Raw genomic sequence first — 15920 nt, 5'->3', positions numbered from 1 at the left:
TTATTACACTGTCATTTTTTATTGTTTTTTTTTTTTATTTAAAAAAGCCTTACTTTATTTACAGCATGACTTTAAAAAAAAAAGCCTTACAATTCTATAAATTTTTAAGAAACTTTATGATACATCACGTTGTCCATCCTTCCATTTTCTATACTGCTTGACCTCACTAGGGTTGCAGGTGAGCTGACTGACATGACTGATCGCCAGCCTATCGCAGAATATACATTTTTTCTTTTTTAATTCCTCATACATGTCATTTGTCTTTAAAAAAAAAAAAAAAAAAAAAAGCCCATATGAGGCTTGAAATTAAGACAAGGCGAACGATGGCGTACAGTGACGTGTCCGTCCTTATGACGATGTCCAACCCCACCCAAACTTTTTCATTCACTGGCCTCTCGGAGGAAGGAAAAGGGCCCTTGTCCGCTGACAGCAGGAAATGGCGCCTGACGGGATGGGCTGTGTCAGAACTCTGTGACCTCACGTTGGGTGGAAACAGTCACGACACAGTCACTCAAAACCTCGCCCATCAAGAGGAATTTACCATTGCGCCAAAAAGACACCATGAACAAGAATACGCTTACGCTTTATGTCCAAAGTAACACAACCAATGCTACTCATTGGACTTTTAGTGGGTCTGATCACTCGTGTGGTACCCTCAAAAGTTGCGCTTTTGAACCCTTGACAGTTCAAGAACAAATCTGCATCGACTCATGATGTCCGATCATTATACCGTTAGGGCGAATATGCCTGCACCGACACCACATAAAACAAGAAAAAAAATCTCATTGTAAAGGTCACACAGAGTAGACCAGGGCGAAGCACATCTTCCTGGTGTATGATGTACTGTGCCTCTGTGGGAGTTCTGGCTTCTTTCCACATCCTCAAAACATGCATGTTAAGTACAATGAAAATATGTGGCGCCTTACCAAGCTCAAAATATGACAACTGTTGAGTCACTGAAGTTGTACATCCAGCAAGAATGGGAAAGAATTCCACCTACAAAGCTTCAACAATTAGTGTCCTCAGTTCCCAAACGCTTACTGAGTGTTGTTAAGAGAAAAAGTAAGGTGGCACAGTAGTAAACATGACCCCGTCCCAGTTTTTGGGACGTGTTGCAGCCATAAAATTCAAAATGAGTGAATATATGCAAAAAAAACAACTAAACAAAACAACAAAGTTTATGAGTTTGAACATTAAATATCTTGTATTTGTAGTAAAAGCAAAACTAGTGAACGATGGTCAGCCACTTGTGGAAACTACAGTATCTGCCATCGCGAGGCATCGTACAGGGCACGATCAAAGCCAGCACTGCCGCTGACTACAGTTAACACCGAGACTGCTGGAAAGCAAATATATTTCCTTTCTGTGCAGTATATAAAGTGCAAACAAACAAATGAGACATGCACAGATTCTTGGACTAGATATTTGTAGAGCAGTCGTGTGACTCGTGCTCGTATTATCACAGCTGGAATGCAATGGCGGCAAAAACAAACAACAACAACACAGGCACACTGAGACATGAGACATCGGCACACAAGCGCGCGCACACAGTGGATGTCAAACATGTCTCAAGGAAGGTGGGGGGGGGGGGGGGGGGGGGGGTATTTATAAAGTGCAAGCGCACCCCACCCAACATGCTTGGGATGCTCGGAGTGTTGGCACAAGCGAGCGGACGAAAAGAGCAGCGGCATTCCTTTGCTAACGCTAATGCTAACGCCACTTTCACACATTCCTCCCAACGAGCGACAACACCTTGAACTTTGAACTGCGGGCCTCAAAGACTAGGCGGGGTGCGGCCGCCATGTTGATCCAAGAAGTGTCACAGACGCTTCAGAGCGACAATGTGTACTCTGCCTAAATGCCCTTCAAACGCGAGCGAAGTGGAATTACAGTTTTGGCGAGTCGTCGCAGCACACCAAGAGATTGAGAACCGCACATCTACCGACGCGTTGCAACAGAAAAACCGCCACCCCGTGTCAGGTTTTGAGGCTCCACGTACAGTATATACGGCACTGTATTATTTTTTTTTTTCACTGAACCGTAAAAATCATGGTGCAATTGCAAATCAAAAAGCGGATTGTCACAAAGACAGGAAATGGGCGATAATAAAGGAGATTGTTGCTATTTTGAAACGCTGTTGGGAATAATCCATTGCCCCTTTCGCCGACAAAAAAGATTCGCCACACTTTGTTTTCTAGCCACAGGAACAAATGAAATTATAAATATCGTGGATTATCATTGTAAAACAATATATATACACTGTATCGGTGGGGTCATCTTAAAACCTAAATTGAAATCCCTAATTAGACATGTTGACTCTTGCTTGAAATGCTAAACCTGGGTTAAACCTCTAATTAGACATCCTCATTCTTCTTTGAAATACCAACACTGGCTTCAAATCTAATAACTTAAAAGCCTAACCCTGGCTTTATACCATACTTTAAAACCCAAATTTGACACGCTAACATAGTCTCGAAAGCCTACTTTCTAACCGTAACCCTATCTTAAAACCCTCATTACAAACATTCCCCCTGGCTTGAAGCACTAACTTAGCACCATAACACTAGATTGATTGAAACCTTGACCCTGGCTTGCAACCCTTATTTGACAGACCAGGTCTTAAAATCGTGAACCTCAAAACCCTAATTAAACACACTCACCCTTGTTTGAAACCCTAACACTAGCTTGAAACTTCAAACGTTAACCCTGGCTTGAAATGTGCGATGAAGTCTGAACATTAGGGGCACCATGTAAAAGTACGTCAATAAGAGATGCAGATAACAGATGAAGAAGAATATAGTCGTGTGGATGGATACTTTTTACAAGTAGATAGATGGATGCCATGTTGGTTCTGTGTGCTGAGCTGTCAATGAAGTGAATGCAAACTGAAATCCTGCTCGGGGCAAGCATAATACATAATGGAAAAAAAGGAGAAGACAGGATTCCCTCAGTACAGTAGCGACAAGGGAAATTTAAGGATTGATGGACTACGTTTGGAAATTAGCTAAATCCGGTGCAAGCATCCCTTCCTGTCTTTTGATATTGATTAATGTATGTCGACAGTCCGTGAAAAAAAAAAACACCGATAAGTTATATTGTACGGTAGAAGTTTTATATCGGATCTACAATATACTGTATATCGCTATAACACACAGCTCTAGCTAAAATGAAGCGTTAACCCTGGCTTAAAGCCCTATTTTGAAACCATAACCCTTGTTTGACATTTTTATTTCAAACCCTAACCCTTATTTTGAAAGTCTAACCCAAGGGTGTCAAACTCATTTTTCCCGTGGGCCACACTGTTGGTACGGTTTCCCTCAGAGGGCCATTATGACTCTGAAACGTTTCGCCTCATCATAGTATTCAGTGGCGCGTGGTCGATGCAGGAGGAAGCCCCACTGCTGCTAAGTCCCCTTGAAAAGGATGTGAAGTAATGAAAATGAACACATTATATGTATATCTATTTTCACATGACTAGAATGAGTAGTATACATTTAGTGATGTATAAAATTGCTTTGTTTATCTCGTTTAATTTTATGACCCAACATCCGATTTAGGGTGCATTGATGTTTACTCGTTAAATGTTTGACGTGCAATTGGTTCTCGTGAAATACAAAAGATGTTGCGAGATAGGGCATTGGATTCCATCGCCCTTTAACGTTAAACGGGGTTACTGTTAAATCCACCCACCCCTATCAATTTACTGTAAAAAAGGGCTTTGGTAAAGAAAAAAAATCCTTGCCATACAGCTGACGTCATTATTTAGAACATATGACTATTTCAAATTTTGGTAGAGATTTTAGCAAGAATCATGGAAGTTGACGCAAATTATTTGTTTTCGCGGGCCACATAAAATGATGTGGCGGGCCGGATTTGGCCCCCGGGCCTTGAGTTTGACACCTGTGGTCTAACCCATTCCAGAAACCCTAAATCTTGTTTTTGAAACTGTATCCTAGCCTTGAAATAAACCTCGTTTTCGAAACTATAACCTAGGCCTGAAACTCTCATTTAAAACTCTACCTTAGACTCGAAACCCTACTTTAAATTCCTGACCCCTGTGTGCTACCATATGTTGAGTTCTTAAAGCGACGTCTGCTCGGTAATACCCCGAGGCCACAGAGGTAAGCGAGCTACATCGACGGAGGGGCGTCAACCTCGTAACCCCGACGCTACGACAGACGTCAGTGTCGTAAATTCCGCGTTTCCAAACCTCCTCAGACCAGAAGACAATCGTTTCATAAGAAGTCCTCCCACCGGTGACTTTGGCTCAACAGAAGATGTCGTAAAAAGGTAATGGCGCCCGCTTGAAAACGTTTCACGTGACCAGACAATGTCGGCCTTTGTCGCACAGCAGCAAACACAGTGGAACACTTTCCACCTGTGAACTACAGGGGGTGTCGGGGAGCTCCCATTTCATCCCGTCGTCCTATGACTTCCTCGGCACATTTTCTACCAACGCCCTACCGGCAGCCCCTCTCGACAGCCCCCCCCGTCTTCAGATATGACGGCAGCCAAACGATCCATTCCGCCCCCACCGTCAATGCGAGGTGGACGAGCTCACAGAGCCGTGCTTGTGCCACTGGCGGGACAATAAGTACAAACATGGTGGCGACTCGCCTGAAGCGGCGGAATAAATGAGCTCGTAAAAATGTGTCTGACATGATGTATTATCTATAAAATGACTTGTAATTGCAAGCGTTTCCCCTCTTGGTGCCACCAATCTGAAGAGTGTACAGCATGCGCAACTGCTCTAAATGTTTATTATCATCATCGCTGTGGTGCTAGTTTGCAGTGGTGTATCACACTGTGAGGCTTTCAATCAATCATAAAAATGTAGTCACAATTTTTTATTTGGATTAAAGTGGGACTTTGGCCAATTGTGCTGCAACTCTGGATGAAGGTGCAGACCCACATGTCTTTTTGAATTCCTTAATTTCTCCACGAACGTAATCCAAATTAGGATAGCCGAGTCTTGGCTGACTTCTGTTCCTGGTCGCTTTTGCTATAGCGTACCTAATGTTTCGGCTGGTGAGTTTACATGCTCGTGGAGAGCCGCCGGGACGCGCCTGTGATTGGCGGGCTGGCGCTGGAACAGCAAAACGATTCCAAGTCGGGTTGGGATCGGCCACGTGACCGCGGGTCTTTGGGTGGTCGCCCTCCGAAACGAGTGAAGCTGGCAGACGACAAACCATCTTTTCCCCAGAGTGACGTCGGCTGGGATATGTCACATTTCCTGACATTTAGCTGCGGGGCTTCCCTGGAAGTTGATGACATCATGCCCGGGTCACTGCACGGGGTTCTGCTGGTTTGGCGGTGGCCGCTGGGATCGTGCCTCTCAGATTTTCTCTGACCTTGGCCGAGTTGCTTTGAGGTCAACGTGCATTCCCAGCTGCTGTGGGCCGTCTCTCTCCCACGCACGCACACACACACGCACGCACGCACGCACACACACAAACACACACACACATTGCTGTTGGCACCTCTCACGTGGCTCACGCACCTGACACACAACGAACGTATGGCAGATTGAATAACTCCATTTTCAATAGCGCTTGTCCTAACTGGGGTCTCGGGTGAGTTGGAACCTATCACACATTGGACGAGGGGCGGGGTACATCATGGAATGGTCACCGGCCAATCGCAGGCCACATAAACACAATTAATTCAAACTCACATTCACACCTATGAAAAATTCAGTCTTAGCCTAACATGCTTTAGGGGCCGTGGGTGAGCTGGAGCCTATCCCAACTGACTTTCAATGAGAGGTGGGGTACACCCTGGAGTGGTTGCCAGCCAATCACAGGGCACATATAAACACACACCTTAACATGCATGCTTTTGGAAAATGGGACAGGGAGAACATGCAAATTCCACACAGAGGTCAGACTCGAAATTCAAACAAAGTACTACCTCAAAACTGTGAGGCAGATGAGCTAACTACTAGTCCACTGTGTTGTAGACTGAATAGATGTTGTTTAGGGTTTGGGGGTGGGGTGAGCCACTGTTTTGTAATCAAGTGCACCCTTCATCCAGCAAACAGACCATGTACACGGCTGGGTCACACTTTGACAAAGGTCTCGTTCTACTTGGGTCCCAAATTTGGGAAGCGTGAGGACAATTTGAGGGATTGTGCGGGGCGGCCGGCATGCTCTCGGTGGGGGAGGTTCAGGCGCAGGGGTTGGAAAATGCCTCGAGAAACAAAAAGGCCTTGGTTTTAAATGCCTCTCCTCCGCCTCGTGCAGAAGTGGTACATCTGAATCTCCCGCCCCTCTCGCTTTTGTTTGGGACGACGGAATTTAGCAGACACGGACCATGTTGGCACTCAAACGTGTCTATTTGGGTGTCCGATCAGAAGTCACTAAATGGCAGCAGGGCGTGTCTCGCATGCTTGGCGGCGCATCCGACACCTTCCAGCGAGCACTTTGGCCTTTTGCAGCGCGCACACAGATTGCGCGCAAGGCTGGCAGGAATGCATTGGGAGCAGCTGTTTGTGGCGGGTTTACGTGTCGGACGTAGCTCGCAGGGCTCAGGTTCCTCTCTTTTAGAAACCATCCCAATGGACAGTGAGTCGATAGGCATTTGACTAGATTTCCTTGATCGACATGAATTGACAAATCCCTTTTTAATGTTATTTTAAGATGGCAGAAGATAGTCTAACATGGGTAGCTAGATTAATTTTCACCAAGCTATAGCGTTTTACCGCGGAGTCAGGTTACGGGCAAACACTGCGAGCAAACGTTCACCTTTTCATGGTTTATCACCCTTTAGGGTTACAGTCTGCACTTAAAAAAATTAACTATGTTCCATATTAGCAATAATATAGACATTGACATCCCCCTCCCATTTTCATAGCAATGTTGTTAATTTAAAAAAAAAAAGCAAATACTGATGCTTTTGTTTTTATTTGGATTATTTTTATTTTCAATTTTATTCATGTTTTTGTTTACAATTAGTTTTATTTTTATTTAATAAATAGATTCAATCCATCCATCCATTCGTCCATGCATCCATCCATCCAGCCACCCATCCATCCATTTTCTTCCGCTTATCTGAGGTCAGGTCAAGGAGGCTGCAACTTAAGCATGGAATCCCAGACTTCCCTCTCTCCAGTCACTTTGTTCAACTCTTAAGGTAGATCCCGAGGCGTTCCCAGGCCAGCTGGGAGACAGTCTCTCCAAGCGTGTCCTGGGTCATCCCCGAGCCTTCCTTTAGGTGGGACGTGCGCAGAACACCTCAACAGGGAGGTGTCCCGGAGGAGTCCGAACCAGATGCCCGCGTCACCTCATCTGGCTCCTCCAGATGCAGAGAATCCGCGGCTCTACGCAGAGCCCCTCCCGACTCAGGTCCTTCTTCACCTCGACAGACCGATGCAGAATGATGACTGCAGACGCTGGACCAATCCAGGGCTCCCCCTCCATTCTTCTCACATTCAACAAGACCCCAAGATACTTGAACACCTCCACTTGGGACAGGATCTCGTTTACGACCTGAAAAGTCGGTTTTCTGACTGAGGACCATGGTCCCAGATTTGGAGGTGCTGATTCTCATCCCAACTGCTTCATACTCAGCTGAAGCCAACAGAACAACATCATTTGCATAAAGCAGACATAATATTGATGCCACTAAACTGGACCCCCTCAACACCTCCGTTGCACCTAGAAGTTCTGTCCATAAAGGTTATGAACAGAATCTGTGACAAAGGGCAGCCTTGGCAGAGTCCAACCTTCACCAGAAACGAATCCAACCTACTGCCAGCAATGTGGACCAAACCAGCCATACAGGAACCGAAAAGCCCGTATCAGGGGGTCTGGTACTCTATACCCCCAGAGCACTGCTGGACCCAGGATCCTCAGTAGTCTGCTGAGGGTGTAGAGCTGGTCCACTGTTCCATACCCAGAATGAAAGCCACACTGCTCCACCTGAATATATGTTACCAGAGAGGCTGAGAAGTGTGCTCCCCTTGTAGTTGGAACCCCTTTTTAAAAAGAGGGACCACCACCCCGGTCTGTCAATCCGGAGCCACTGTCCCTGATGTCCATGCAATGTTGCAGATGCGTGTCAACCAAGACAAGCCAACAACATCCAGAGCCTTTAAGAACTCCGGCCAGATCTCATGCATACGACCTCAACCTCAGACATCGAACCTCAGACATCGACCTCAACCTCAGACATGTTTCCCGGTTGTTGCTGTTTCTTCTTCTTTGTTTTTGTTGGATCATGATTCACTTATGTTTACTATTATAATATTTTGTAATTTTTAAAAATGAACAAATTATTTAATGTAATAAATTAATGTAAAAAATCATGCTTTATTTTCCTAATTTATTAGTTACAAATTAAATATTTAATTTAACAAAATGTATAAGAAATGCAAAATGTTTTTGAAAAATTATTTTACTAATATTTGTCTTTTATTATTTACAATAAATTAACCAATTATATAATGAGCCAAATGAATTAAAAACAAAGAATAGAATTCGTAATAATGTAAATGATCAGAGGGCTAGATTAAAGAATGAAGGGAGCCGTATGTGGCCTGCGGGCCATACTTTGTGTGAGAGTGAAGAAGTGCGACCAGTCGTGTTTGACTAACTCAGAGGGATGGCATTCTCATAGAGACCCCCCTACTGCAGTTTGCACTCATCGAGTTAGCGCCAGCGGTTGCGCGGCGACTGGTCGATCTCTGAGGAGAATCCCCTCCATCCTAAATCTTTCACTTCGTTTTTTGTTTCTCACCGCCTTTAATCACCTGCTGGAGCGTTCCGCTGGCTGCCGCTGTTGCCTCAGTGTGCGTTTTATAGTTGCTTGAGGCCAATGTCCTCTCTGCACAAAGATGTTTCTATCGGTGAGTGCACGGCAGAGGCTGCACAGCTGGACTTGAGGAACAGAACTTGGACAAGGGCTGAATCCTCTATTGTGTAGCTTTAACTTCCCAACAAACGTCTTAAACTCCCCAAAACCCGTTTCCTGACGCCCAAAGAAGTCAGAGGAAAGGAAACCTCCATTTTGTAGCTTTAATATTCCCCTAAACTCAAAATTGTCTCGAAATTGAGTGGGTACATCTTGCATGAAAGGATGCACAAAAAAATCCAGGGAACCCATGTTGTCATACAAAGATGAAGTTGTCCATTTTGCTTTGTGGCAACCATTTTGAGCCGATTTCAACCATTTTAAACTGGTTGTAGTCCTTCAGACTGCTCTTGGAGCTTTCATCAGATCATTAAAAAATTAGAACCAAATTTTGAGCGAAAACAGGAACGCTAAATTGTGAAGCATTCGAGTGTTCGTTCTTGTGGGCACAGCGTAGTGCTGCTTTGCAACTGAAGATCGAATAGCTCACTTTTTCTGACTTCTCCAAGGCTGTTCATTCAAACGCTACCAAGTTTGAAACAAGTATACTAGAGGGATTGGTGACAGTAAATTGTAAAGCTTTTGAGCTTTCGCTACGGCGTTTGGACAGAGTATGCTGCATACTACTGTATGTTTGATGCTTCGCCATGAAACCGGAGCTCCAATAACTCCTTTTGGCCAATTCAACTATTTGTAGTGTTTCAGTCGCCTCTTTGGGTGTTCATCCCATTGCTGCCAAATTTGAACAAACCGCAAGTGGTTCAGAAAATGGATGGCTGGATGGATGGATATACGCAACAGATGGCTAATGCTAAATTGCAAAGCTCTTCAGTTTTTGCAATGCTGTTTTGAAGGAGCATGCCGCCTAAGTTTGTTGCTATGCCAGGAAAAATAATAATAAAAGACATTCTCAAAACATGACCTTTGCAAGCCCCCGACAGATGTGGTATGCTTTTCATGTTTCCTCTGAAACATCCACACTGTTTTGTATCCGCATGTACTGTATGTGCGACCGTAGGCGTGTTAATGACACCCAACAAGAGTGTAGATGTCGCATGGCAATACAGCAGAGCAGCCACCAACATGTTTATAAGTGGTCGCACGGCAACAGCACAGACTCTATTGTGTTTCCGCACCGGATACTGAGACAGGAAGTAGACGGACAACCTTGTTGTTTAAAAAGTCCTTCCAGTTGCCTTAAACAATTTCAACCATGTATTTGATGCTACAGAATGAGTTACACCGGGGCGGACACAAGCCTCCCCTGTCCCCCCCCATCCCCATCCTAGCCCCCTCCCAACTATGAAATCAAGGCTCCCAGTTGTGGTCGTCCAGAGTGGGCTGAGGGGCCATGAATAGTGGGCTTTGTCCGCTCCGTGGTCATCACATTCCATCGGAGGCACTGTGTCGAGCGCAGCAGAGCGGAGGAGAGGCCGCAACCATGCGCGGCATCGAGGGGGGATTGAATGGGGGGGGGGGGGGGGGGGAGGTACTGTCCAGACGCTAACGTATGACTCCGTGACATTTATTTATTTACTCACTTGCTGTAGCAGTGTGCCAGCATTCATGCTCTGCAAGCCCTGCTGGTTAGCAATGAAGAAATAACATAGCTTTAGACTCTTATGCTGGTTTAACTAACATTGTACAGCCCTACACTATGAGATGAATGCTGCCCACTTTGCATCCATTACAGCCCGGAAGGGGGAACCCCTCCATCTGTGGTCCCAGCTCAACGTTTCTTCTTTTTTCTCCAAATGAGATTTTAAGTATTTCCTTGCCTGGTTGAGGGGTTTACATCAGGGGATATCTTCGATCTTTGTCAACTGTGGGCCTGCGTAGCCCTTTGACACTCTTATGTGATTATGGGCTATACAAATAAACTTGACTACACCCTAGTTATCGTCTTTGGGTTTTACAATCCACACGCTACTTGAACATACTCGTACCATTCCCACCAAAAAAAGAATCGCAATCTTCCAATCTCCTGCTCAGAAAAAATTTGCACGTTTTCTGCTATGGTTAGCCAGCTAGTTGCACCGGGAATTTTCAAAATGGGGATCAAGGTGCTAACTCCGCTAGTGTAGCTGTGTCAATTCACAGGGAGGAATTGAAGCGTCTCAATTCGAATTTGGAACTTTTTGTTTTGGATGCTATTCGAGAAAACCACGGACCCCGTCCCTGCCGGGAGCCACATAGCATGCTAAACATTTGCCAGGACCTGCGTTGGTTGCAGAATACACACAGCTGTAACACCTTCCTTACGTTCACCAACTTCTTTTCCACTCACAGGAGGAATTTCATGGAAGGCTGGCTTTTTACTGCTTTCTTTGGAAAAGGCTGTATTTATAGCCAGTAAGGTCAGAGTGGGACAGGCGTGTGTGTGTGTGTGTTGGGGGGTCTCTTTCACCTCACCATGTTAAGTGATTCTGAGACTTTTCATTCCATTCTAAATACCAGACACAATGTTTACGATAATGGATGCTTGACCAAAGGTGCGAAGATGAGCTCAGAATGACTGCCTGAAAACAAAATGGTCAACTTCTGGATTGTTTTACAACATGCCTAACCCACCCACTTAAAAAAACAGATGTGCCCCCAATCAAAACAAGCTTGCTTGCGCGAAAACCAACATTTGGTTCGCAGGTTTTATAAAGAGAAAAATACAATTTTCCAATGGATTTTCCTAGTGGTGGCACATTTGTTGCTTGTGACAGCTGTTTCAATTTCCCACTGCTTTCACAGCTCTATCTTTTATCAACGTATAACAAATGCTAATCAATTAACAACAGTCAAGAGTAGTTAAATCGGGGAAATTGAGTTCAAAAGGAAAGGACTACATCGTATTATACACAACTGTACAGTACAGGACTTCATAGTATTAACCATTAAACCAGCAGATTATATTTGCAAAATGATGTAATAGCCAAATACTGTACATTCAAACATCATTGTTCATTCTTAATTCTTAAATGGCAGAAAAAGGAAAGGGAGCGTCAAGAAAACCACTACTGCGTAGTACAAATACGTGTTGGAAACGAAAGAAGCGATGGTCACCCCCTTCTGGGTTTCCCAGGGCACGGGTGCATTAGCCCCTAGTGCAACATTTTCGATCTCTATATGTACTTTACGGATGTATTTTTTTTCTACTGTGTGTGTTTCGAAAGCTCTCGAGAAGATGTTGGTGTAAACGATCCTCATTTCCAGAACGGGTATGTAACTCAACACAAATTACGATTGTGTGTTCTCTTCCTGCCACATACATCAATTATTCAACAGGTGAGTGTAATCCAAACTGACAGCTCGGCGCTTTGCTTGCCAGCTCAGATTGCTCATTATCACAGCATTTTTTTAAATGACAGTTGTCTTCTACGATGACAAATCAACAATTTCGCTATGCACCTAGCCTAGCTTGTGGTAACTAATTTGATTTAAATATATAATTAAATACTATCATTTTCAAAAAAAAAAAAAATGTAATTAACAAAAAACTTCATTTTATAAAGTAACGGTAGCTTTCGGCAACATCAAATCAGCATCATTGAACATCAATCAATCTAGCTACCCACCTAGTCTAGCTTGTGGGAGCTTATTTTTGTTACATTTAACCATTTCCTTCATAACATTTAATGTAACTAACGAAATAATGATAAGTACTAGCATTTCCTCAATAAATCACAACTAAAATGATAAAAAAAAAAAAACAATACCCTTTTAGGATGTAAAATCAATTATCTACTGTAGCTATGTGCTAGTGTAACTTGCAGTAATAATTTGATTAAATATAAAAGGTTAAATATGTGCATTTACCTTATCAATTTTAACTTAAAAACAAAAAAAATGTAATAATAAAAAAAAGATCTTAGTCTTCTACAACGCCAAATCAATCTGGCATGCCTAGCCTAACTTGTGGTCATTATTTTTTTAAATAACATTTCTGCATTTCCTGTGAGTTGGAGCCTGTCCCAGCTGATGTCGGGCAAAATGCCGACTACACCCTGGACTGGTCACAAGTCAATCTCAGCAAACATGTAGAGACAAACGACCATTCGCATCACTAAGTGGGAACTGAACCACACTGCCAGCACCAAATTCAGGTGAGTGTACCACTTACACCATCATTGACCATAACTCCAACACAAAAATGATAATTTAATAAATGACTGTAACCTTCTACAATGTAAATTTAATAATGTGGTTATGCGGCTAGCCTAGGTTGTGGGGAAGCTAATTTGATTAAATATGATATCAAATATACGTATAAGCCTTTACTGAATAAAAGAACCAAAAACAAACAATTATATTTTTAAAAAGTTGAATAAAAAATAATGATGGTAGTTTGTGACAACGTAAAATCACTTTTGGCAGCTAACTTTTATTGAACTTGAGCATTACCTCTATGTCATTTAAATTACAAATTAACAACTACTTCTTTTAATGATGTTGGCCTTCTACAACATATAATCAACAATCTGGCTCTGTGCCTAGCTAATTTTATTAAACTTTTTTCTCCATTTCCTCATTAAAATGTAACCTAAAATGTCACTTGACAATTGATGATCCAATAGAAAATCCAGTGTTCATGCAGGACGTAGAGCATGGTGTGTGTATGTATGTACATATGTCTCTAGGTACATTATGTATGTAGTATGAATTGTATTCTATTGTGTTGTATTGTAGCTCTTCAAATGCCACGTTGTTGTGTCATTTTACACTCGGAGGCTCTTCAGCTTCTTTTATTGACAAAGTAAAAGCACCTGCTCAGCATGAATGCAACCCGTGGGGGAGGGCAGTGGTTACCCGCGGCAACCAGCATTGTGTCAACAGAAATCTTGGACAGGCCACTTGACGCTGCCATTGGTTGGCCTGACCAATGAACGACTTGCACACTTAGAATACGTCTATGTATTATGCATGAGCTGTCACCTTGTGGCGGACTTGAGCTCATTTTCAGGTGAGTGGCGGGGAGAAGCGGGAGCTTGAAGTTTTAATGCTAAAGGAAGATGTCTTAAGGTAGATCTTCTGGCATGGAGCTGACAGCCTCATATGTTCGACCCAAGACCAGCAACTTCCTGCCTGCCATCTCCACCATGGCGTCCAGCTACCGCAACACGCAGCCCGCCAGCCACAGCGCTAACCAGTGGAGGACCAGCAGCTATTACAAGAACAGTGGCACCATCCCCGACTTGCAGCGAGGCATCCCAGATCTCATCCGTGCTGACACCATGCTCTGCCCGTCCAACCGGAGCACGTTGAGCACCCGCTACACGCCCGACGACTGGTTCAAGGCCAACCAGGGCAACTACCGCCAGTCGGAGGCGTCGCGGAACAGTGCCGAGAGGCTGCGGCGCGACACGCTGCGACTGATTCAAGACAAAGAGCAGCTGACGCGTCGCATGCAGGAGAACAGCAGCAAGGACATTGGCGAGCGCCTCAACGACATCGCCTTCTGGCGTTCGGAGCTGAGCCACGAGGTCGACAATGTGGCGGGAGAGACAGCGGCGCTGGCCGAGGTCAAGAGACGGCTCGAGAGGGCTTTGGCGGAGACCGAGCGACCCCTTCAGGTAAGTCTCGACAGCCAATAAGGTTGGAGATCGGATGACGCCTCGGGGATGAGAACGTGTGACCGAGGTTTTGTTTATCAATTTTCTGGGTAAATGTGAGACTGCAGCTTACTTAAAGCACCGCTATTTCTTTGTTTACTCTAAACAACAGGGGACAATGAGGCACAGCCAAGTTGTGCCGTCTACATTAATTACCCGGGAATAAGCGTCCAAAATTGTCCGTCAGTTGTCGTCGGAACATCAACTCATCTACCTTTTCATCAAAATGTTATGTCAACTGTATCCAAGAGGGATAGGGATCCACCGTTGGGGGTGTTGAATCAACTTTTTCCAGATCCAATTACATTCATCAATGGGGGGAGGGGGGTTTGCAAACAGAACTGTTTCCTGTTCAATCACCAAAGTGGATAGTGGGAGTGGCGGTGCAACCCGCCATTGCTGAAATTCACCTACATTTGGCAGGTTGATGGGTGTTAATGTCAAGCACTGATTATGAATACGTCCCATTAATCTGTATATGATAGTAGGCCTACTATGACACGTAAAATATCACCAAGTATTTAACAGTGAGACGCATGTTATTAGCTAATGTAGGATTCATTTTTAATCATTGCTTTTTGTGCCATATATGAAAAGTAAGAATAAATGGGGAACAATAGATCTAATATCGTAATATTATATCGCAAAACAAACTCATATAAAGTTGTGTCATTATATAAAGTGCCAAAACCAAACATGGTCTGTCAGAAGGTTGCACGTGTTTCTGGACGTGAAGCTTTCAATGAGCTTCAGGTTCCTTTGTGATGCTGTAAAATCGCTTAGAATCAGTCTTCAGTCAAATCTGTATGTACAGCCGATAATGCAACATGACACTATCATTATTAATTAACGAAAATAAGCGTGAATAACCTGTTGACTTGAAGTCTGCCATTGAATTAGACAGCCATTTTGTCAACCCACACACCATGTGACCATTTGGTGACGACACAGCGAACGTTCCCATTAGTGCGACATGGGATGTTAGCCCTTAGCATGGAGCTGCACCAACTTGTCAACACGTGTCCACCTGAATTAAGACGTGTAAGCATCCGGAATTGAGATGACGTTCAAACTGCATCAATATTTTATGTCTACCGGAAACAATATTGATGTATTAGCAATCCATGGGATGTTAGCTGTTAGCATGAAGATGTGCTAACTTGTCAACTGGCGTCTATTTGAAGCAGACTAGCACTCCCTTGTTTACGGTGTCTGATCTTTGTCTGTCTTTGGACACACCTTAAAGTCAGCCTCACAAAATGAACATTTTATGGCTATCGTGTACAATATTGATGTATTATACCTGAGTAGGACATTAGCCGTTGGTATCAAGGTGTGCTAACTTTTCACCAGGTTTCTCAGGAGTGTCTGTACCACCGGGAGAAGCGCATGTCCATCGACCTGGTCCACGACGAGGTCGAGAAGGACCTGATCAAGGTGAAAACACCAAGAAACGAAAGGCATGAAGCC

The 15920-nt window shown here is 44.0% G+C and overlaps 1 protein-coding gene across 1 annotated transcript in view; it reads left to right on the top strand.

The window, feature by feature from the left end:
- Positions 1-13640: 13640 nt before the first annotated feature.
- Positions 13641-15920, top strand: part of tekt3 (tektin 3) — a 10231-nt gene continuing 7951 nt past the window's right edge. The window contains exons 1-2 of the mRNA XM_061756222.1: positions 13641-14411; positions 15804-15887. Of these exons, the coding sequence (XP_061612206.1) occupies positions 13875-14411; positions 15804-15887 (621 nt within the window). The 5' untranslated portion in view covers positions 13641-13874. The remainder of the gene's footprint in view (positions 14412-15803; positions 15888-15920) is intronic.

This window comes from Phyllopteryx taeniolatus, chromosome 19 (genome assembly GCF_024500385.1).
Source record: "Phyllopteryx taeniolatus isolate TA_2022b chromosome 19, UOR_Ptae_1.2, whole genome shotgun sequence".
Taxonomy (NCBI): Eukaryota; Metazoa; Chordata; class Actinopteri; order Syngnathiformes; family Syngnathidae; genus Phyllopteryx; species Phyllopteryx taeniolatus.
This window is presented reverse-complemented; position numbering and strand designations above follow the sequence as displayed.